The 24598-nt window shown below is 49.1% G+C and overlaps 1 protein-coding gene across 1 annotated transcript in view; it reads left to right on the top strand.

Moving 5' to 3' along the window:
* Positions 1–24598, top strand: part of LOC111145037 (fibroblast growth factor receptor 2-like) — a 59672-nt gene continuing 35074 nt past the window's right edge. Inside the window, exons 1-3 of the mRNA XM_022499650.1 lie at positions 1–54; positions 6511–6634; positions 22231–22421. Coding sequence (XP_022355358.1) covers positions 1–54; positions 6511–6634; positions 22231–22421 — 369 coding nt within the window. The remainder of the gene's footprint in view (positions 55–6510; positions 6635–22230; positions 22422–24598) is intronic.

Here is a 24598-nt window from a genome sequence, read left to right as displayed (position 1 = left end):
ATGTCGTCTTTCCAAGCTGGTGCGGTGGCCACCAAGCGGCCACGGCTGCTCAAGGTCAGGGCTGGCATCTCCTGTCCACTCTCACTGTCCAGAGCACAGGGAGACCCCCTGGCCTTCAGGGGGGCGGTGAGAAAAGGTTCCAGTGTGGCCAGGCAGTCTGCCCAGTGGAGATCAGAAGCCAGACTTCAAAGCCAGCCCAGCCGTCTAGCCAGATGGCCCCGGGCAAGTGACTCGGTCCCTTTAAATGTCAGGTTGTCCTGTCCCGCATCAGGACAGTGTTCTAAGCCCGGGCCCCACCTCCCTGGCACAATGGTGGTCAGGTAGCTTTGGGAATGCCCTGGAAAGGGACAAAACACAGTACGGGTGTGTAAATCAATAAGGAACCCCTGGATCGGGGCCGCAGAGGAGATGCCTCCCCCAGACCCCGCCGTGGGCCCCGGCAGACACGGCTCCGGCAGCCCCTCCAGCTCCTTCCGGTTGCTCAAGGCTTGTGGTTCTGGAGAAGAAGCCCCCTTGTCTCAGCACGGGGGACTCCCGTTTCCCCTGGGGACACAGGCAGGCTTGCTCTGCCTTCTCTGATCCCAGGGCGCCGCAGGGACGAGGGGGGCCCCTGCCACAGACCGTATTCTGCCTTCTCCCACTGGGAGAAAGAAAATGCCATCAAAGAGAAAGGAGGAAAACTCACTTGCTTCCCAGGTAATGAGTCTAACTTGTATTTAAGCGGAGTTACGCAGGGGGACGGGCTACTTGGCTGAAGGAAGTCCTTCGACGTTGTAGAATGTGGTCCAGGATTGGGACAACGGCGCCCGCTGTCCTCCTGCGCCGGGATGCGTGTAGAAGGCATGGGCAGTGATGATGGCCTGGTTTTTAACACAGATGCTCGTGCCCTCCTGAACTGTTTGGGTTCCTAGTGCCTAGAAAAGGGTGGCTTCTCCTTACAGAGTCCAGCCTCAGTTGAGCCTGACCTCCTCCTCGCTGTGTGACCTTGGGTAAGTTGCTTAATACCTCTGAACCTCCCTCTCCTCGTCTTCAAAATGTAGACCAAGAACTGGACCAGGATTTACTGTGAGGAGGAGGAGTGGCGACAGACCAGAGGGCCTCGATGCCTGCAGAAACCCCTGTGGGCTCCGTGGGGTGGGAAAACAGGTCACCGGATCCCTGACACCCCAGTGTGACTTCAGCAGGTCGGCTTTTTCCTTTCTCACAAGAAACCACCGGAAACCTGAGGGTAAGGAGGAGGGCCCCATCTACCTGAATTCACCGTTAGCTCAAGGTTGACTCTGCATTCCAGAAAAATACCTCTTACTCGTGGAATGGTTTCTGTCAGCCGAGGGCTCAGAGTGCTAGGATGTAGCAGGGTGAGCCCGGGGAGTGCATGTTGTCCGCCCCTCACTTCGGAGAATGGGGAGTCAAGGCCCAGAGAAGGCAGGCAGCTGGCCCCATGACACACAGCAGAGCTGGTCAACGACCTAAGACAGAGACCCGAGTTTCCTGACTTCGGGCATCAGGATAGTGAGTAACACATGTGTCCTCTCGTCTCTTTCCTTCTCTTGATGTTGAAATTCTGCCTTGATAGTGATCAGGCATAGCAGAACACGGGGCTCCAACGGCTTCGGGGGGTGGGGGGTGTGCACAGTGTGAGGCCTATGCTGTGTTGAAAATTTTCTTGAATTGTTTCTCCATTTATAGTTCAGAAGATTTCACACAAATGTGCATATTTCAAGCTTCTCTTGGAAGGTCGGGTACTGGTGACATTGGCATTGCATGGCCACAGGCACTAGAGCGGATTTGCCTCCCTCCCTTCAGGCCAGGCCCATCGGCTCTGCCTGGTGTGCCTCGGCCTGGCCAGCCTTGCTACCGGCTGCCCCTGCCGGGACTCAGTGGGGACCCGAGGCCCTGTCATCTGGACAGAAGTTGCTGATCTGGCATCATTAATTCTCAGCGCTCGTCAGACATCATGTCTGGATAACAGGTGGATCCGGTTTTTCTGCCTCTGTTCTCGCGACCGGTTAACCTGGCTGCCGGTGGACGCGAAGGCACTGAGACGTCCCGTTCCACAATGGAGTTATTTCTCCAGTGTCCATCTGCAAACGGCAAACTTTCCAGAAGTGATTCTTGCTCTCTTTCCCAGTTGTCCTCGTTGTACAGGAAAGTCTTATTTTCTTCAGGAACAGAGATCTTGCCGGGGTGGCCGTGTGTGGACAGGCTGGTCAGCGTTTCCATTAGGAACACTTTCCTGGGTTTTAAAACCCAGCCATAAAGATGTGTTTTGGGCAAAATGGGTCCTCCCCCAGTGGAACCTGGGAGTCTTTATTTCAAGGACACTTTCAAAAGAGCGTTCGCTCTTGGTACAAATATGTGTGGTTTGCGGCTCGGTTTGGATTTTGCTTTATGACATTTTCCCAACCTTTAAGTTTCAAACCATCCTGTCCTATATTTATTTCCATGGTTAGAGTTGGTATTCTCTCTCTCTTTCTTCTAGTGGAGGAGGGTTACATAAAAGGGGACTTTGTCTCTCCTTCCCAGTCGGGGTGCGCACCGCCGCGAGGCCTTGGCAGAGTCCGAGGGTGGATGTCTCCTAAGTGTGCTGATTTACGTTAACCGGCAGAAGTGCAGGACATGATTCAGTTACGAATGGAGAGGAGTGCTGCCTTCCCAGCAGGGCTTTGCTTGTTGTTCTCGTTTTGATGCCTGCCCGGCCTCTGACAGAGTGTTAGGGTCCTCTTGATTGTTTTCATTATCGGGAAATGGGGCTCCAGCCTCCATACGACTGTTCTCAGGCGAGTTTTGCAACTCACTCTGTACCACCGGGTTGTTTTCTTTTTTTAAGGATTACCTGATGTTTTAAGCATGGAGAGGAGGTCATTATCGGGAAATGGGGCTCCAGACTCCATACGACTGTTCTCAGGCGAGTTTTGCAACTCACTCTGTACCACCGGGTTGTTTTCTTTTTTTAAGGATTACCTGATGTTTTAAGCATGGAGAGGAGGCCCCCCCCCCCCCCCCCCCCCCCCCCGTTTATCAGTAACTGTTCATAGTATCTTACCAGGTCTGAACGTAAGAATACCTCTTTCTTTTTAATGACTGTGTGTTATTTTGTTGCAATGAATTAACTGTCTGTTAGTTCATATAGGACAAAGTATATTTTAGTAATGATTTTCTTCCTGGTGGATTCATTTTTGCCCTTACAAACGGTGCTGGAAACCTCAGTCTTGTTCATGTGCCTTGAAGTCATCCTGCTGTTTTCTGGTTAGGTCTCATTGCTAGCAGTGGAATTAACTGGATAAAAAGAAAAAGAATGGGTTGCTGATTTTAATAGGCCCTGCCAAATTATTGCACAGAAAGGTTTTTCTCTATGTTTCTGTTCTCAGTTTGAGCCTCTTTTGCCCTCCACCCTCGCTAAGTACTCAGTGACAGGTACTCAGTGATGTGGCTCTTCCTAATTTTTGTTAATCAGCAGGTGAATAACAGGGTCTCATTATTGTTTTAATTTGCATTTCCTTGATTGTTAATAAGGTTAAGCATCTTTTCATATGTTTATTGGGTATTTACATTCCCTCTTCTGTGAAAGCAAAGATGTGCATTTGCTCTAACTGGCAGAAGAATGGTAGCACTAAAAAGATGAGGTATATAAAAAAACCCACAAAGAGGACATCTGACATTTTTGTTGGAAGGTCAGTGTCTTTAGGTTGACCCTGAATCGGGGTATGGAAGAGGAGTGCTTAGAAAAGAAACACAAAAGTCTTTGTGTCTTTGCCCCCCATCTTGATAGAGTTACTGTTTGTCCTCCCCCAGCTTGTCATTAAGCAACCACTAATTAATGGTAGGATATCCCCTAGGAGAGTGTCAAACGTTCCCACTGTTGGCAGCTTCTAAGGGCGTCCATTTGGAAAGTGCCACAGCTCATAAAATTTGGGATTGGTGGTATGTCAAGGAATCAAATACTGGAGCAGTGGTGTAAGAAAATAAATATTAACAGCACTGCATGGGGCGGTATTGACTGAGTACCAAGGTCTCGGGCAGGGCAGAAGCACCTTGTTTGGTAAGTGGGTTTCTCATTGTGAAAGCGTTTTATAAATGTTAACTTATTAATATTTGTAGTGCATCTCCAGGAAGGAAACACTTCGGGGAGCACAGGCTGTCGACGAGGGGTTTTACGTGGAATGCCATCGCCCCGACAAGAGCCTGGGTCTGACCATATGCCCTGGGGTTAAACACGGCAGTGGTATGCCGAGCTGCCTATGCCAAGATTTAATGTCTTGGGCAGAGGCAGATGATGCCCTCCCCGTGCAGTTCAGGTTCAGCTCCATTTGGAATGTGCCATGTGCCAAATCTGGATCCAGGCGCAAGAAAGACATTGACAGTTTGGACGGGGTCCAGAGACAGGCACTAGTCATGATTAAGGGCTTATGGGCATGACATTTGAGCAGGGGCTCAAAGAACAGAATATTTACAGCAGAGCTGAATGTTGGATTACGTGGCTTGGTGACGTTAGGCCCTGTGGCTTCATCCCCAAGTTACCCTCTGTGTGATTAGTCCTTCAGAGCCCAGGAAAGTCCTATTTCTGATACCACTGAGAGCTTGGGGAGAGGGAGGGTCTCTGTGTGGGCCCATCTGAAGGAGTTAGTTTCTGAGTCTCCCATGCTCTTCAACACACGGCTCCAGGGTGACACCCATGGGGGGCCAGGATTTCAGTAGAGAATTAGCAACCGCTTCTTCTTCTTGGTGTTCCCTCTACACACTGCATAGAAGGCTTATCCCTCCTGAGAGGAGACCTCCCCTCTTGCTTGGGTTCTCCTAGAAGCCTACGTACGGCCCAGCCGAGAGCAGGAGGGAGGTCTTTGCCATTGGAGGGGACACACTCTCTCCACTGGGGTCTGATGCCTTCAGGTTCATTTTACCACCAGACTCTTAGCCTGTGACACCGAGAATGAATGTTCCCTCATCAGCTCCATGACAGGAGATGGAAACAGTCCAGGGTTGTACAGGGGAGCTGGTGAGAGGACAGCAGCTTGAGCAAAGGGACTGTCTGCCCAGAACTCACTCTCATTTCACTGATCGTCCTCGGTGAAGAAGAGTCCAGCCCTTACCCCCGTGATCCTTCATGAGACTGTGCGTGACGAGCAGTGGTCTCGTTCTTGAACCAGCATCGGTCGCTGCTGTCTGTGACAGCAGCTCACAACAGAGCTCAGCCTGTGACACGACATGGGTTGGGGGGTAACGGGCTCCGGTAACCTCTTACTTCTGTGGGTGCTGCTTTTCGAAGTGGACAGCTGCTCTGCCCTCCCGTTTTTATAATGGAGAGTTCATGAGATGAGTTTCTTTATTCTCTAGTTCCTTGACTCACTCATGTGCTTGCAGAGGCTCGGCTGGTATTATCGGTTTTTATGTGATTAAGGCAGAAAACACTTGCAGTGTTCAGGGAATCATTCAGAAGGTCAGTTGAAATTCCCGAAATCATCGTTAAGACTGGTAGGGCCCAGGCTTTTAATTTACTTTTTGATTTTCTCCTCGCCATGTCTTTAGAGTGCCTTGTCCAAAATACCTTTACAACATGATTTGGATTTGGAGAGAAAGGGTAGAGCCTTGAGCCTGCAAGAGAAAATCTGCATTTCGGTCTTAGTGAGGAAAAGTCATGCTTGCCTGAAAGTTTGAGTCGGTGGAAATATTTTAAAAGCAAGGTGGGAATGTCAGAGTCTAGCCTGTTTGCGTGTTGACAGAACTATGGGTGGCAGTCCCAATACCTTATTGTCACATGTGCTGCTTATCTTTGAAAAAGTCTCAAGGAGTCTGTAAGCAGATGGATATGCAGCTTAGGTTTCCTGAGGATTCATTGCTCCCATATTTGGAATTCTGAGTGTGTCTCTCAGGAATATGTAGCATCCATTCGACCACTGCCAGAGATGGGAGGGGCAGACCTGTGTTCCCAGTTGAAACTTCTGGCGGCTTCCAGACAGCCTCTGAGGGCCGTGGGAAAAGAAACTGGAAGGTTCCAGAACAATACAGAATGTAGCTTGTGGGCTTCTTGAGAGATTCACCTTAGCTAAGGCCGGATGGAGTGCTCAGAGCAGTGACTGGCATACAGTAAGTTGTCATTGGTGCTGGCCCTAAGTGGTCCATGGGTGCCCTGGGGCCTGAGGGTTCCTATTGGATGAGCAACCTTTCAGCCTCTGCTCTGGGGCACTGGTAGGGTCGCAGGCTAAAGGGCAGGCTCCCCCGGCCATTTGGCAGCTCCTGGAGGAACCGTCAAACCATGACCGCGAGAGACCCAGTCCGCACACTTGCATATCTGAACGTGTCTATATCCCCTTGTGAGACATTCACCTTAATGACAATGATTGTTTTCACTTGTCTCCATTCTGAGTCCTTTGTATGAGGGAAATGTAGAATTCAGGAGATAGTTCTCTACTTTCCTTGTCTCCCCCAACTGCTTTTTAGATCAAGAAAGCGAAGTATCTAGTATTCTGTGCTAAGCATGTTAAATAAGCACCTTTACTTTGATCTTTTCAGGTGCGAAACCAGCACTGGAGCCTTATTATGGAGAGTGTGGTCCCGTCCGACAAAGGAAATTACACCTGTGTGGTAGAGAATGAATATGGCTCCATCAATCACACGTACCACCTCGATGTTGTTGGTGAGTTTGCTTCTCCCAAAGGGGCAGCTGTACACCAGCTTGACTCCTGTGACATCGTGAAAGTGAATCTTGTTTCTTTCCCATGGTTTAAGGAGAGTTGGTCCATTTCCTTCTTCCTCAACACATGCTGTCGTTAGAGAAGGATTCTTTTGTCAGATGACCGTGTTCTGTTTCCCGAGGAGCCATGCTTTATGTATTTTGTGTGATCCTCTTGGTTCCCTCGCGTCTTGTGGAAAATGGATATAGTGTGAAAGGTGCTGACATTCTGGAAGCTGAAAATGGATGGACATAGACAATGAAAATAACATTCTGGAGAATGTTGGTGTGTTCAGGGAAGGGGCACAGATATGCTCTAAGAGAACTTTTAAAGATTTCTTTGTTTTAGAGGGAGAACAAGAGCAAGTGCAGGGGGTGGGGAGGGGCAGAGGGAGAGGGAGAGAGAGAATCTTGAGCAGACTCCACACTGAGCGTGGAGCCCAACATGGGGCTCTATCCCATGACCCTGAGATCATGACCTGAGCTGAAATCAAGAGTTGGATGTTTAACTGACTGAGCCACCCAGGAGCCCTTAGACCTTTGCTTTTAAAAGAGAGGAAGCACAATCAAAAAAGGGCTGTTGTATTGTATTGTATTGTGTGGTATTGCCTGCAAAAGAGTAAAGGAAAAGGTATCAGTATGACTGAGCTGATAGCTGGCTGGGGCAGGTCAGGGTCAAGGCGCCCAAGTGAAAGTCATTCGAGATTGTAGGCTCAGCGTTTGTTCCTAGAAATGATTCCTTCTGTGGAAAGGGAACTGTGTATATGGGCTTGTAAATATCTAAGTGCTCAGATAGATAGGGCATTTTAATTAAATATCTTAAGACCAAGTAGCCTGATGTCCTGGAACTCAGATTTTGTCCCATCTTGCCTATTGTGGTGGGTTGTGTTGTAACTGATAAGGAAAGAGGGTTTCTCTGTCCCGTGGGAGGATTGGAGATGCCGAGGTTGGGTCTCATTGCAGCAGGGATGGTGGCCTAAGATCTTTGGATCCTTTGTACGATCCATCTTTTCTCTGTCTTGTCGTCTACCTGGACTCTCAGGCTCACCGCCTGACCTTGAGTCCTGGCTGAGGGTCAGCTAACCAGTTCGCCCTTCTCTTGCGGATTGCCAGCTTCAGCTAAGGGGCTCAACTCCAGGCTCTCCCTGATGGATTTTGCCTTAAGGTGACCCTATGTAACTCCACAGACCATGCCCACCCTTCATGTCTATGAACAACGGCTTTCCTCCATCATTTCCTGTACATGTGTCCCTAGTATTATTTCATGTGTGGCCATTTCTTCTCCTTTAAGAAGCTATAAACTCTCTGAAGAGAGGCTCCATAGTGATTTGAATTGCCCAAAGAACCATGAAAACACCTTCCAAAAGCTTGATTAACCAAATTACCTAGATTTTGGTTCATTGAAGTTTGAGACTAACTGCAAATTGAACAAAACCATTTTGATTTTTTATCAGGTTGCCTTAAATTAAATCCATAAGAAGCTCTGCCTTTGAAAGCATGAGGTAGTATTTATTTCTGAGCATGTGTTAAAATTCAGTGAAAAAAGTATTTGTGACGCTTTATCTTTGTTATAACAACGTCAAATTTGGTAGCTTTTACATAATGTAGATCCCCTGGACATTCCTAAAAGACTGAGTTTCTTTGCTCACAGAGATATTGGGGAAGGTTTCTTAGTGGGAATCACTACGCACAGGTATTTTACAGATCAAACCAAAAGAAGTAACACAAACATGAGAAGAGAATGGTGAACATTTATTTTGGCATCGATGGGCCATAAATCTGTTGATTAAGCACACAACATGAGTTCACATTGGGCCTCACATCGCCTGAATTTGACATGAGAGCGTTTCTATTTAAGGAAAGAAAGATTTGGGGCTAGAAATTCTTCAATAGTTAATTTTGAAACAAAGTAATTGATTGTGTGAATAAGATAGTCATGTTGTAGCAGTCCCCAGGGATTCTGGCTTTGCGCGGGTCATCGTCACCCCCCCCCCCCACATGGCTCGCTGGGATTGGCTGGGGACCCGTCCAGGAATCTGGAGTCCAGGAATCTGGAGTCCAGGAATCTGGAGTCGGCTGGGCCACCTCAGCTCCTAGCAGGTTTTGGGTTGAGTTGTTATGTAAAACATTCAAAGCCCCTCACCCCACCTCTTCTTTGAGCTTTCTGGCAGCTCATCTCTGTGAAGCCCTCTGCCGTCTCTCTTACAGTTTAGGGCTGGATTTGAATTGGGCTGCTGAATAATGGAATTGTGCTGTCTAATGTTAATCCCCTGGCAATCAGTCTTGTTGAAAAGAGCGTATGATTCAGTGGTGTAATGTAGAGGGAGCATAGAGCGTATGGAGTAATGCAGAGAAAGGCCTGATTATGTCACAAATTTGGGAGATTGCCCAGCCAGACGGGGGCCAATAATGACACAATGCTGGTTGGGAATATCCATTAAAGCTCAACCCTTAATAATTTTCCAAGCCTTGAACCTTCTTTATAAATAGAAGCCAAAAGTCAGTGGAGTATAAGACATTTTCAGGAAAGATGGAGGTGTGAAATACTGTCATCTTTGCTCAAAACCCCGGTAATTGCTTTGAGAAGCACTAATAAAATAAGAATTGAGTCGGCTCGAGAGTCTCATGCAGACTTACGGGGTTGGCAGGCGGGCGTTCTGAACATCTCAGCAAGTGGCAGCAGAAGGGATTCGGGCTTGAACACCGATTTTCTGGTGGCCCACAGTCTGAGCGTAATACACCGCCCCGTGATAACAAGCTTCCCAGCTATAGCTGCATCTCCCAGAACATCGGAGACTTCCCCAGTGAAAGTGAAGTCCTGTCCTTGCTCACGTTCCTCGAGAGTTTATTTTTGTTGCTATGATACATAGGTTTGGGGTTCAGATACTGCGAAGTATCAAAATGGGCAAGATCTTTTTATTGAAATTCTTCCTCGGGAAGGCATTCCCATAAGCACTTTAATGTAAAAGCCGTGTAATTTAAGTGACATTCTTGTGTTCTGGAATTAAACAGCCAGCCATTGTGTGCGAGGGAAATGCTCTGGTGTATGGCAGCCCTTTAGGAGCCTCGCTTGATCCTCATTAAAATTGACACCATTACTTTTCAGCCATTTACTGGCGAGGGAAAATTAGCGCGAAGCTCCACATCCCGGTAATTGTGACTCTCCTAAACCAGGCTCCCCTCAGAGGGCTGGCTTCGGGAGGTGGCGAGTCTTGGCCCTTGTTCATTAGTGAAACGAGGCCAAGGCTCTGGGTTCTGATGGCTCTGCCACCAAGAAGCCACAACCTGGGACACATCCCGTGACCTTGGGTTTCCCGAGCGAATGGCGACAAGTCCCTTCGCCTTTCCTGAGCCCTTCTGGCCTCACCGGGGGAGTTGGAATGTTGGTATTTAGCTCATTCCTGTGATGGCGGGGTTTGTCTCCTGGGGGCTGCTGTGACAAGTGAGGGCAAACTGGGATGGGTTAAGACAACGGAGGTTGATTCCGTCTCCGTTCTAGAAGCCAGATGTTTGAAGTCAGGGTGTCAGCGGGGTTGGTTCCTTCTGCAGACTGAAGGGGCATCTGGTTCACGCTTTTCTCCCCAGCTGCTGCTGGCCGCCCTCGGCTTGTGGACATGTCACTTCCATCTCGACCTCTGTCATTCCACGGCTTTCCTCTCTGCGTCTCAGATCTCCCTCTGTGTGTCTCCTACAGGGACATGTGTCACTGGATTGAGGGTGTGCCCTCCATCCAGGATGGTCTCATCTCAAGATCCTTAATTAGAAAGACCTCGTTTCCAAATAGAGTCACATTCACAGGTTCCAGGGGTGAGAACATGGACTTACCTTTTTTTGGTGGTGGTGGGGGGGTGTTCAGTTCAACCCACTATAGTTGTTATGAGAATCTGTTTGGGTTCAAAGATTAAAAAAAAAGCAAAACCCAAAACCAAATTGGCATCAGGTGGCCAGCAATAAATGCTGGTTTTCTTTTTTTTTTTTTTAAAGATTTTATTTATTTATTTGACAGACAAAGATCATAAGTAGGCAGAGAGGCAGTCAGAGAGAGAGAGGAGGAAGCAGGCTCCCCACTGAGTGAAGAGCCCGATAAGGGGCTCGATCTCAGGACCCTGGGATCATGACCTGAGCCGAAGGCAGAGGCTTCTGAGCCACCCAGAAGCCCCAAATGCTGGTTTTCTCCCTTCAAACCTGGACTCTCTGGAGAGTTAGAAGGCATTTTATTTATTTTTATATATTTTTTTAAAAGATTTTATTTAGTTGAGAGAGAGAGGGAGGGCATGAGAGAGAATAGAGGGAGAGGGAGAAGCAGATTGAGTGGGGAGCCTGATGCGGGGCCCGATCCCAGGTCCCCAGGATCATTACCTGAGCCAAAGGCAAATGCTTAACCAACTGAGCTACCCAGGTGCCTCTAGAAGGCATTTTTAATAGCTTTTATTAGACTCCATCAGAAGTTTTATTAAATAAACTGAGTGCCATAATGGGACCAATGGAAGGGGCCAGGGGCTGCCGTTCACGTCCTGCTGGGTTTACCCCTTCGGTTAATCCAGTTGTCAGGGCCGTCCCAGGACCGATCCAGTCACAGAAGAGGATCATGGCGTGTTTGCGAGCCCCGAGTTCCTGAGGCTTTCTTCCACCCTCACCCCTCACCCCACTGATAGTTGAGGAACATCAGGTTTGGGGTGTTGGGGGTTGGTGAGGGATTTATTTGCCAAGGACTTAAAAAACCTCCGGAGCCCGGGGCTCCATCTGGCTGTTCTGGAAACCATGATTAATGCTCCGTCCGGCACTGCACATGGAGGTCTTGGTTTTAGGTGTCCCGTGGTGTGGAGCAGCAGGGACCGCTGCAAAATTCTGAAAACCCCCACTCTGTGTTCCAAACAACAAAGTGAGAGAGAGAGAGAGGGAGAGAAAGAGAGAGAGAGAATGTGTTTAATGGACCAGTTGGCCCTCCTCATTCATAGAGACTCTTTGACTTTGATTTATGAACTTTTTCTCCCTTTGGGTGTCCCAATTCTGGAATCCCAGAGACCATGATATAAGTTTTGAGCTTTTCACCTGGTGGTGGGTATTTGCAGGGTAGGGTGCAGGGGAGGTTGGAAGCGGTGCCTCTGGATTTGCTGGGCCGGCCATGCCTTGTCCTCGATCAGTCTGACTTTCTAGAGATTTGTCTCCCCCCAGGACAAGAAGTGTAGGCGCCAGACGGGGTCTCAGTGGTTGGGAGCCAGTCAGCGGGCACGCAGGCCTCTGGCTGGGTGGGGGTCGCTCAGGCTCCTCACCAGTCCTGACTTGCTCAGCGGCAGAGCGCCGGGGTGCTGTCGACGAGCCCTTGACATAAATCTCCTCTAACTGGGCTCCGGACATGATGGGACGGAGCCTGAAAGCACGAAGGAATCTGTCCTGGCGCTCAACCCCCCTCCGGTGTGTGTTCAGGAGGAATGAAGCGTCTTTTATCCCAGCACTGACGGCCCGATAAGCCTGGCTGCGGGGCCGACGCCTGGCACCCATCCCCAGTGGGAGAAGGAGAAATTTCGTAAATTGTTTACTGCTTCGGGTAGCCTCTGTCCGGGGAAGACAAAGCCTCCAGTGTGGTCCCTGAGCAGAAGGGGGACTTGGAAAAAAGTAACATTTAGGTAAATGAAGAAGTGGTGGCCTCATTAATTAACTGGTTGGGTTCTTACTGAAACTGTCAAAAATTGGGATCGTTCCTGATCGTTCTCCTCAGGGAAGATCCCTCTCTGTCCTCATGTCTATCATCCCGGGGCTTCTAGACAAATCTTTTGTTTCTCTGTCTGATGAGGGGTGGCTGTTGTAGTAGGTAACATTGAACTACATGAATCCGTGCGTCCACAGATTCTAACGCCTTGAACGCTTGACTCTCATGTCCAGCAGTTGCCGCCCTTGTGCATTTCCCTGGTGTCCACCAGCCTCAGCCTCACAGAGCCCCTGGCAGTTCTAAACTGGAGTCATCTTGACCTAGAGGCTTCCTGGCCAGGCCCCCTCTGATTTTCCATCTTCATCTTCTTGCTGCCAGCTAATTCCTTCCTTTTCTTGGTCTGGGTTTAAGACTCGGTGTGTTTTCCCTGATGCAGGTCCCGTGTGCCAGCTCTGGGGTGGTGAAGTCCTTCCCGGGGGAGATAGGAAGCCCCTTGTTGATAGCGGCTTGGGGTGCCACGCTTGGTCATAGGTCACAGCCAGTGCCTTCGTAAGTAGGCTTGCGTAGTTACTGTAGGATCCTGGAACGTGGGCAGGGTTGAGTAGGACGCGAAGTCATGTTGCTGCTCTCTTCTGTGGCTCCTGGAGCCATTTCCCCATTTTCTTCCCAACCGATGCTACTGTGTCTGCCCTCATGGGACTTCATGCCTTCTGGAAGCGACTCTGGAGGTTCGTGTGGGAATTACGTGGTGGAGGGGTTCATGTTCCATTTCCAGCTTGGGCAGTGCTGTGGCCTTGGAAGGCGCGGAACCTCTGAGCCTCGGGTCCCTTGTCTATAAAGCGGGGGGCAGTGACCTTGTCCCGTTGTCCGGATGCAGGGGGTGGTGAGGTGGTGGGGGTCGATGCTTCTAAATAATAGAACCATGTGCTTGAGGGTTAGTCACTCAAATTAGGTGGTCCCCCAGCTCTTCTTGGATGGCCAGGCTGAGCCATGTGCACTCGGCACAACCCTGGGTAAAGGAGTGGCCCGTCCTCTTTCCTCCAGGACAGAGATTTCAAAACTTCCCTTTGATCTACTGTTTAAATGAGCTTTGGGTTACTGCAGAGAGGATTTTTATACCTGTTTCACAACAGGGATTCCAGGGGGTGAGAGCCGGTCAGTGGGTAGCCCCGGCACCCTGAAGGTACCAACCTGTAAATGAGTGCTCTCCTGCAGGACCAGGACCAGCCAGAAGTCCTTCCTTCAGGTCCGTGGGCAGGTGGTATCTCATGTGCTGGCTCCTGAGGCTGGAGCAGGCACAGGCCAGCATGGATGGGGCACGTTAGGACTTCGCAGCGTCAGCGTTTTTGCCGTGTTCTCTGCAAGCCATCAGTTGCCCTCTGCCCCACAGCTGAGGAAGGAAGCTTTATTGATTGCTTTCGATTCTGGCAGGGGTCCCGGCCGAGGTGGCTGGGGAGAAGGCTAGGCTAATACCTGATCTCTTGTCTCATCTTTGGCATTGAGTCTATGGTGTGGGCAAAGAGGATGTAGAAGTGTCACAGATGAGTTACGATCTTACGGCTTTTTGTACAAAGACTGTCTCTTCCCTACACCTGGTGGTAGGATAGGTCGGGGCAGGGGGTGGGGAGAAAGCTGCTGCTGTCCAAGCGTGGTCGAGTGGTCTTGGCATGAGGATCTAAGTGCACTGCTAGCAATCGCAGTGCCCAGGAATGGGCTAGAACTTCATAACCGCTCCGTCAGTGCGCTGAATTGGAAAAATAGAGGAAAAGCAGTTTAATCATGACTTTCTTTTCTTTTTTAAAGATTTTATTTATTTATTTGAGAGAGCAAAAGAGAGAGAGAGAGAGAGCGTGCGCATGAGTAGGGGATGGGGAGGGGCAGAGGGAGAGCGAGAAGCAGACTCCACATGGAGCAGGGAACCCGACATGGGGCTTGGTCCCAGGACCCCTGGATCATGGACTGAAGGCAGGCGCTTCACTGACTGAGCCACTCAGGCCATCCCTGACCTGTGACTTTATATTTGGAGTTTGTGGTTCTTAACATGGCAAGTTCTGAAGCGAGTGCTTTTCAGAGTTGCCTGATGTCAGTCCCCTTTATAACCAAAAGATCTTGGTTGGGAAGTATTAGGTCAGCTGTCATTAAAACGTCAATACAGAAATGCTGTGAGCTTTCTTCCCGTTTCAAATGATACCTTCACCCGAGCCTTTATGCCTTTATGGGTGACGCCGCCCTTAGAATGGGGGTGGTACCCAGTTGACTGAGAGATCCTGTCAGAGTTCTAACATCACAGCACAGAAGACCCCAAAGCTGCCACAGTGAGATGATGATAGATAGGGATGGAGATTTCTGGATCTTGATAGAACGACTTTTTCTTTCTTTCTCCCAGAGCCTCCCCCTCAGAGGGTTCTCTCACGCAAGGATTCCTGTAGGAATCCTTTCCATCACAAAGAAGTGTACAAATTAACAGGTCAGATTATGTGCCGGACCTGTTTCCCCTCACGTCAGCTGGAAAGTGGTATTTCGCAAGACAGGTGTTGGATATTATTCTAGAAGGATCATTTGGCTGTGGTGCTTTCTTTGACAAAGAAAGTCCCTTTTATTTATTTGAAAGAGTGAGAGAGTGAGAGAGAGAGAGAGCATGAGCAGGAGGAGGGAGAGAAGCAGACTCTCCTCCTGAGCAAGGTGCCCAACACGGTGCTCGACCCCAGGACCCTGGGATCATAACCTGAGCCAAAGGCAGACACGTAACTGACTGAGCCACCCAGGCACCCCAGAGAGTGAGAATCTAACGAAGCCTCCATGCCTAGCAGGGAACCCCAAATGGGGCTCAGTCCTCTGACCCTGAGATCATCACCTGGCCGAAATCAAGAGCTGGACACTTAACTGAGCCACCCGGGCACCCCAAGAAAGTCCTCATTTTATTGGGTTCAGTGTGCACTCAGGACTGGGGCTGAAGTCCTTTGCATTTTGCATTTGGCCAATAGAAACAAAACCACTCTGGGTGTGAAACCATCAGTGAATGTTCCACGGTGTTGGGGGGAAGGGTGACGCTGGTCTGCAGGCTGGCTTGAGGCTTCCCAGCTGGCTCAGACAGTGAGAAATGGTGCCTCTCGCGAGCTGGGTAACTATCTGGACTCTTCTCTGTAGGCAACGCTGACAGCAAGGGGTATTGAGAAGAGTTCTGTGTTCAGTTCTGAGTTTGCCTCTAAGAAAACAAATGAGGTTTTATCCTTTAACTTCTCATGTTGTTTGCACCAAAGGGAGGCATTTCTTGTTTGCTCAGATGGGCTGAAAGCTTTTCCTTCTGCTTGAATCACCCCAGGAGCAAAATAAAGCATCGAAGAGTTTGGTGTGGTCGATTTTTCTAGACTTCCTCTAGGGCGAAGGCCTTTTCATGGTGGAAGTTGATTAACCTGTGAACATTATTTTTGTAGACCTCTTCCCACATCTGTACGTGTTGTCGATTTCCTTCTTATTCGTGACCCCTGTGCTCTTCTGGATCTCAGATAGTTTATTTAATCATTTCCCTCTGGGTGGGTGTTTAGGCAGTTTCAAAAGAGGCAAGCTTTGTGCACACCATAGTTGGCTGCCTGGGTGACTCTTTTTCTGGGCTGGATTTCTAGAGCCGGACTCACTGGATCCCCTTGGATGTCAGTGAAACATCTCCAACCTAAAGAGCTCCATTTTGAGTACTGCTATCTGTGGGGACTCCCCAGTGATGTGATTTTTAGCTTCTCTGCAGGTCGTTTGAGAGAAGTCATTCTGATCTGGAGTTCAGCAGGAAGGTATGTTTCATTCTGGGACTTTGGAAAAACATCTCCAGCATGTTCTTCCCATGGAGGGAACCCAGCTATGCAGACACCAGCTGATAATCTTACATTCCTGAGAGATGTCGCACCCCCTGTGGCAAGTAGCAGGGTGCTAAGGCTCTGGGACGTGGCTCCCAGCATGACCGCTCTCAGCTGTGTTTACCCCAGCGCCACTGGAGCGAGCGCGGGGAGACTGACGTCTGAGTTTTACATCAGCGTGAAAACCAAGCACAAGACAGGGAGGGCCCCTGTGCGGAGTCTTTGTGTCAGAACAGAGAAGAGCTCTCAGTAAACTGGGCAAGGTAAATACACTTAACTAATTGAGAAGGCAGGTTTTCCGTGACCCTAGAAATAGATCTTGTTCGCTCTGAGATAGAGTCACCTTTGCTGTGTCTCCATTTAAAAAAAAATGGCGGCAAAGCATATGTAACAGAATGTCCCATTTTGGTCAATTTTGAATGTGCAGTTTAGTGGCATGAAATATACATTTACATGGTTCTGCAATGATCACCACCATCTGTCCCCAGAACTTTCCTTCGTCCTGAAGCCACATCTCTCTTTAACCAGAGGAAAGACCTTTTTGACCCTCTCTTGGACATAACTTTGTGGTCACCTAAGAGTCTTCAGTTCTGGTTTAACTTTTAAAGGCACAGAGCTCAGGGTATCGTAAACATTTGGGGGTGTGAATAACACACAGCTCTGCTCTGGTAATTTGCCCAAGAAGACCTAAATTGACACCCAGCTGGTAGAAGCCACTCAGCCCCCAGCCACATAATACAGTCAATGACATTAATTAGGGAAGGCACTTTGCCTCCACCTGCTTTGGTCTTCCCAGGCCGCCCGACCACAGCCAGCACTTCGCCCCGTTCTCCACCTCATCGAGCAAGTACAAAGGAATTAGTGGTGTTTTGCTTCTAGCATTTCGCATGGTGCAGCCTCCCTAAGTCACTGAGGGACTTCGGCGCTGGAGGGAAGACACCGTGGCTTTCCCCAGACAGGCCTGGTCTGCAGACATTTTTGCTCTCTCTGTAGGAAAATTGTGTATGTTTTAGAGGAAGCTGGATCCCCACCCTGCCCAGTTCTGCAAGACTTTCAGGGTCGGATGTCCAGGCAGGGGGAAAATGAGGCTCAGCTGAGCTCAGGACAGAGAGCAACACACCAGTGACCTTCTACAAAAAGGCATTTTTCCTTTTTTTTTTTTAAGTTATTCCAGGTGCTCAGTACCCCAGGTCACTCCATCTGTTCTAGAAGATGACAAGTCGGAATGCCCGCTCCTGGTACTCGGACTCTTAATAAAAGAGATCAGTTCTACGGACCCTTTTTGTTCTGACCTTCTTTTGTGCCCATCCCTAGAGGCTGGAGAAAATGTAGGGAAAACAAAACTCAGAGCCCAACTCGATCTGTCCCGTGTGTGTGGAGTGTATCAGGTAGAGGCTTGACAAGGCAATGAACTCGTTCTACTAATTGTAATTAGCGCGAGGTCTCTGGCAGGTTATTGGGCTCCTCGGACTTCAGAGGGCTTTGATCGCCTCTTGCTAACTGGGTTAGTGCGTTTTTTTATGCAGCAAAAGCAACTACTACCTGCTCTTTAGAAAATCAATCGAGGCTGGGCTTTAGAGAAAGAATTCTCTGTTGTTTTCACTTGTCCTCCAAATCGGGTAGAACGTTCTTTCCCTATTGAACACCTTGGAGTTGCTAAGAAACTACCATTTTAGAGGAAGGGTAATTAAATTTTGATTTCAATTTAAGGACAGAGCAGGCAAGGTTCTCTACGCTCTTTACATGAATGGGTGCCCCAGAGCAGGAGACCTGCTGTTTCCAGATCAATATTGGCCACTCGGCGTGATTCAAGTCTCTGGGTGTTTTGCTGCCCAGAGAACAGCTTTGAAATGGTTCTTTGTGACAAGGGCTGCTGAACTTTTGGGGGAGAAATACTCAGGAGACTAGTGTGTGCTGGGAAACCTGCAACTCTGGGCTTGATTAATTTATAGGTGTAATTTAAGAACCTGGTCTCCTTCTGATCCCCGGGATGCGTGTTTACCGAGCCTGTAGGCATGAGGCCTGTCTGCTCTGTGGACATTTTTTATGGCCTTTGCTATGTCAGAGCTGAAGTTGTAGATCTCTTATGAGCCAAGCGTATTATTATGTCCAGAGGAGGACTGGCATGTTATAAAGTTTCAGTGGTCAATTAACAAAGATTTATTCTTTGTCACTCAGGTATTTTCTCTTTCTCAATAATTACCTCTTGGAACGAAGCAGGCTGTTTTCCTCCTGCTTTTTCTGGTTGTGGCCCCCAGCGTCAGAGCAGGACCCAAGAGGGTCAGTCTCGAAATTCAGACTCGGAGCACCTGGGCCTTCCACTTGGGGAGCGTGGACTGGCTTGGAGCTCCTGACCAAAGGGAGTGAGAGCGAGTGAACCCACGGGGGAGAGAACGTATTTTGTAAAGCACTTCAGTCTGTGTTTACTACGCATCTGTTTGGCGGAACCTCATTCCAGCCGGGCAGCCAACTACCCCGCCGGCAGTCACCGCACACCCTGGGCTTCGTTCCCTTCTGTCTCAAGCTGGAATTCGCACAGGGGCTGGAGAGCTGCTCCTTTCAAGGCGCGCGACCGGGTTCGGGTCCGCACCCCGCCCGCCTGCCGCCCGCTGCGCTCAGAATGTATCTTTAAAACATCACAGGAAGGACGCAGGGGTTGAGCTGCTTGTCAGCCTTTCTGTTTTTCCTTCTATTTATGTCACTGCCCCTGGAAAGAGAAAAGTCTGTTTTCTGTAAGATCTGAGAGTTAAACACGCAGTAAGAGAACCTTGCCTAAAACCGTAAAACCTTCCTGGTAGAGGCTGTCATTTTTTTGTTATCACATAGAGAGATGGGCCAGCTCTGAGTGTTAGTGCGTAACCGAGAGATCATTCATCGACGACTTCTTTTTGTATCAGCCTGTTGCCCCAAGCGTTGGAAACCTGAGGGGTTTGCTCTGCCCGGGGCCTGGTGAGGTTCTGGGGAGAGCATGTTAGCCTTTGGGGGGGGGGGTCTTCGTGCCCACCATCACTGCCCTGTTCCGGGGCCCCTGGGGCGCTGGCCACGGAAGTCCCCTTTCTGCGGGAGCTACTGCCCGCACCCTGCTCTCCCCCCCCCCGTGTTTCAGAAGCTGGAACTTCTGTCATCCCCTTGCTGCTGATCACTGCTCTTTTGGGTCTGACAGACACCAGGAAAGAGTGATCGCTGAAGGTTTTGAGAAGAGGCATAGCTCTGTGCAGATCCTGGCATCCCGGGACCTCTTCCAAGATGTTTGGGGCCTGGTCTCAGACTTGTTTAAGGGCAGAGAATAAGGTTGCAAAGGAAATCAAAGCCTGATGTGGAGAAACGAAACATGAGGCCTACTGACTTTTTAAAAACATTTTAAATAACATTCTCTAAGGTTTCATTTTATACTGAAGGCCGCTGTAATAAGTTTTGGAAGACGGTGTAAGGTTTCGATTACAGAGCGATCCCGACTTGCAGTTTCTGTACCAAAAGTGAGAAAGGGCGGAGGGACGCGGGGCTGGTTGAGAGGTTATTTTGTATAAGGTGAGAAAATGTGAAAGGATACATTCAGGACTGCAAGCGGCAACTTTTGTTGCCCTGTAATTTGCAAACGCAATAATATTAAACCATTGCAAGGACTCCCCGCCCCCCACCCCCTTGGTGGAAATAGTCCGGATAGCAATGGAATAACTTAATAAGTGGAACGCGGCAGCGCGCTGACCACAAGTGAACAAGGCTGCGTCTCTGGCGTGGGCCCTGCCAGTGCTGTCCCAGGGACTACATTCCCTGCTGAGGGCTGGCGCAGGCCAGAGATGCCGGCCTTATGAAAGCACTCATTGTTCCCAGGGCATCGTTATTTGGTATTACATGCACAGTGTTTGCTTGTGAAACGATTTATTGGAAACAAGTATGTTTAAGAAGGAGAACTTGGTTTGAAATTCAGTTGATCTGGCCTATGACATTTAAGGTTTTATAGGGCCTTTGTTTCTAAGAATAAATATTTAGGTCCATTGTAAATATTTATCTCGAAACACACAAACACAGGCACGCAAAACTGGAAAACCGAGCCAGGGAACGAAAGGGCACCTAAAATGCACTTCTCTGCGGGAAAGGGCAAACTACCTCAATATGAGGTTATGTGTGAAGAAGGGGTTTTGTGAGCTTGGCTGGCAGTGTCTAACCCAGAGGACAGATACCCCTCCCACAAGGCGTCATGGGAGGAGGCCTGGTGAGGACAGAGTGTGTGTGTGTGTGTGTGTGTGTGTGTGTGTGTGTGTGTGTACACTTGACTCTGTTCTCCTCTCGTGGATGGGGCTCACTGGGATTAAACCAGCCTTGCCCGTGCGGGCTCCAGGCCGGGTGCCACACTGGGCTTGCCGTGGCCCAGTGCAGAGATGGCATGTCCGCCAAAGGGTGAGGCTTCCGGTCATGTTTCTGGTCATCTGTGGTCATGAAGAGATCATAGATTTGAGATTTTCTGCCCGCAAAAGTAGGCTTTCTGGGTTCTTTGTTCAGCCTCCAGGGTAATGTCCCGCAAATGAATGACTTCTTTGGAGACTCAAATCCTTATCTTTTTAATGTGAAAGTGTAGGTGTCTCTGAAGTGATGGGAGATTCTGGAATGAAATGTGCTAAGAGTAACCCACTAGCATTTCTTTCTTTTTTTTTCCTTTTTTTAAAAGTTTTTAAAGACCAACAGGCTTGTGCAGTAAAATCAATTTACATGTGGTTTGGTTTGTGTCCAACAAATTCCACCAAATACTATTTTAAGGCCCAAATATAGAAGGGTTTCAATATCGATCATTGTAATTTGCTGTTTCCAGTCCAGCACACGGGGACACTCAGGTACAGGGTAGAGACATGTTTGGTGTGTTGGGTTGGCTGGGATCTCTTCCTATCCTCGGCCATTTCTTAAGCTGGGGGTTAAAGGCAGTGGCCTCTGTAGTGCGGGGAGACAGATAGGCTGGCTTGCAGGTAAGGTAAGATAGGCTTACGTGCAGGTAAGGTGGGGGTGGGCTGATAGGTTTGTGGATGGCTGGATGGGCGATTGGGTATGTGTTACCCTTGACCAAACTGCCGTGTAGGAAGATGGCAGTCAGCTTGTGATTCTAGAGCCTTTGTGGACGGGATCACGCAGTGGGCTGCTCGGTTACCAGTTTCTTAAGGATACTTGTGTGCAGTTTCTCATGGACCTTGAACTACAGGATTTCTATAGAGACCCCCTTGAAACTGGAGAGGGACTTTTGCAGGTGTAAGACGAGGGGTGTCTTCTGTTGAGAACTTTTTGCTTCGAAAGAGCGGCAAGGCACGTGAGGGTGGGAAGTGATTGCTAACATGCCCTCTATGGGGCTTCCTTAAACATGGCCTAGAACGTCGCCGGGATTGGGGGACTGGGGTCTGTTTGTGTTTCTTTCGGTGCCACGTCTGAATAAGGAATGTCTTCTTGTGCATCTAGCATTGGGCAGATGGTAACACTCAGTATATATCGAGAAAACGAAGGGGTGGATGGTGACTAAAAGGGGTGAAGTCCACAGTGAAAAGAGGAAACCCGTTGTTCATCCAGTCTGTTCATCACCTTGAACTCGTGCTTTCGGTTTTTCTTTCCAAACAAGAAACAGTCTTCTCAGAGCGCCTTAGAGATGTTTTGGGAGACACTGAGTACAGGAGCCATTTTGGTGTTTTAGGTGACCTTGGGCTTGTCCCTTGCCAGTGACCTTAAGCTTATGGTCAAAGTGAGTCTCGATATTATCCCAAGGGGGACAAGTGAAGAGGCCCCTGTCCCCCTGCCGTTTGTCTTTTCCATTGTCAAAGTAAAACCTTTCCCCTTGTTTGGTGAGTGGCCACAGACAACCCATAACTTGAGATATCAGAAGTTCTTCTGTGTGTTTCCTAAGTAAGTATTCTTTTTACAAGGGTCGTGCTCTAGCAGTCTCCTTTGAAGTCGGTTTTGTTATACATTGGGTGGCGGTGTTATTTCAAAGGAGTCAGCCAGCAGACTTGAGGCCTTTAAGGCTTGTGTTCAGGAACAGCCTTCTGGACAACACAACTTACTTATTCGTCTCCCTCCCTGCCCCGCAGAGCGATCACCACACCGGCCCATCCTCCAAGCTGGACTGCCGGCCAACGCCTCCACCGTGGTGGGAGGTGACGTCGAGTTCGTCTGCAAAGTGTACAGCGACGCCCAGCCCCACATTCAGTGGATCAAACACGTAGAAAAGAACGGCAGCAAATACGGGCCCGACGGGCTGCCTTACCTCAAGGTGCTGAAGGTGAGGACTTTCTGAATCTCAAGGGACCCGCAGGGGTCTCCGTCATGGACGTCAGGGCGGGTTTTCCGATTTCCTGTTGGATCTGGGAGATGACGATTCTCCCATTTGACTGGCCAGGGGGAGAGTGTGTTAGGGGATTAGCAGATTATTAGACTCGCTAGTAAAATTGCATAAGGGAACTGGGGGCGGGGTGGGGTGGGGAGGAAGGGCTATTCGAGTGGGAGCCGGAATAATTCAGCTATTTATCGGCCCCGAGATCGCCGACAGGGCATTGAGGCTTAGCTGCATGTCCATAAAAGGGGGGGTCGCGATGCCGCCTCCTCTAGCAGAGTCCACGGGACGGCGTGCATTGAGCGAGCTCTGTAAACTCGAGGCAAGGTACCAGCACTTACCGTGATGCTGATGTCTCCCATCTCTTAATACGACGTTAGGATCGAATTGGCGTAGCCGTCTGTCCGAAGCAATTCACGTTTTATTTTCAGAAGAGGGCTAAAGGAAACTCATTCACCTGTGGCTTAGACAATAAACTTTATTTCTTTATTTTTTATTTTTTAAAGATTTTATTTATTTATTTGACAGACAGAGATCACAAGTAGGCAGAGAGGCAGGCAGAGAGAGAGGAGGAAGCAGGCTTCCTACTAAGCAGAGAGCCTGATGCGGGGCTCGATCCCAGGACCCTGGGATCATGACCTGAGCCAAAGGCAGAGGCTTTAACCCACTGAGCCACCCAGGCGCCCCAACAATCAACTTTAGAAAATGGTTTTGCACAAGTGAAATGTTGAACAAGGAAACTTTCTCCTTGCTTTTCATATTTGGCTCTTTGAAAGTCCCCAGTGGAGCCAGCATCAGTCTCTTTAATGTTTAGGTCTGTCTTGTTCTCCAGGATGGTGATGGCAAGCAACAGCTAAGTCTACAGACTTTTCTTAGCCACTGCCTACCACGTCTCCTGCATGTAGGTGCTCAAAGAGATCGTCCTTAGAAAAGAACGGTCTTCCCGTAGAACCATAGGTAGCCCCACTCAGAACTCTCAACCGGTGAGCTATTCTCCCCAGCTGAGAATCCCAGTGATCAGAAGAGCTGGAAAAAGATGACCAGCCCGGGGAACCTCGGGTTTGTTCTGCTTGGTCTTGATCACACGCCCCTCCCTCCCTCTCCATGGTCGAAGCCCATGACTCAGCTCGTTAAGGCAGTCACTTAGACCTCATGGAAGTTGTTTTCTGTGTTAGTTTTTTTGGTGATGTGTTGGTGGTGGGACCCTAGACAGCGCAAAGTCCTTCCTGGTTGGCCGTTATATTGTTCTCCTGTGTCTGTTCCAGCACTCGGGGATTAATAGTTCCAATGCAGAAGTGCTGGCTCTGTTCAATGTGACGGAGGCGGATGCTGGGGAGTATATATGTAAGGTCTCCAATTATATAGGGCAGGCCAACCAGTCCGCCTGGCTCACTGTCCTGCCAAAACAGCAAGGTAACAATGTTTTGTGTTTTTTTGTTTTTTGTTTTTTTTAAAAAAAGAAGTCTGGATGTAGAAGCTGAAAAGACTTGGTGCTTTGGGAAACTGCAGGCAGCTTCTAGGATGACTCTGTGGCCTTGGTATATTCATAATCATCTTTCTTCGGTGATGCAGCTGGTAGGATGCCAGCAGCCATGGAAAAATGCCCACGATGCTCAAAGTGCTTGCTCTCATCTCTTCTAAAGATTACCCTCCACCCCCTCTCCCCCAACCCAGTTTTGAAGTCGTTCCTTCTGGCTTGTCTTGTTTGGGCTGCACATTCCCCATCATGACTGTCCACCATCAGCATTTTAAACACACGCAGGCATGCCTGTTGAATTTGGGACATTGGCGTATCAGCAGAATTCCTATCTCCTTCTGCCCCAAATTGGTAGAGAAGTATTGGCACGCAATAATTTTTCCAACAGAATATCACCTCCTTGGTTACCCGTAATGGGTGCTTAGGAGATCCTGTCCCTGACCTTGCTGTCCCAAATTGGAGCATAATCCATCTCATGGGTGTGGACGCAGTTGAAGGCAGCTGCTGTTGAAGGCAGCCGTTGCCGTTCTCTGTCACAACTCACACTCAAATGTATATATTGAGGGAAAAAAAACCCTGCAGTGTCTTTGCTACCAAGATTGTACTTTCTTCTGTTTCTTTGTTTTTGTTTTTGTTTTTTTTTTTTTCA

The sequence above is a fragment of the Enhydra lutris genome, unplaced genomic scaffold (assembly GCF_002288905.1).
Source record: "Enhydra lutris kenyoni isolate GAN:26980312 unplaced genomic scaffold, ASM228890v2 scaffoldscaffold12, whole genome shotgun sequence".
Lineage (NCBI taxonomy): Eukaryota > Metazoa > Chordata > Mammalia > Carnivora > Mustelidae > Enhydra > Enhydra lutris.
This window is presented reverse-complemented; position numbering and strand designations above follow the sequence as displayed.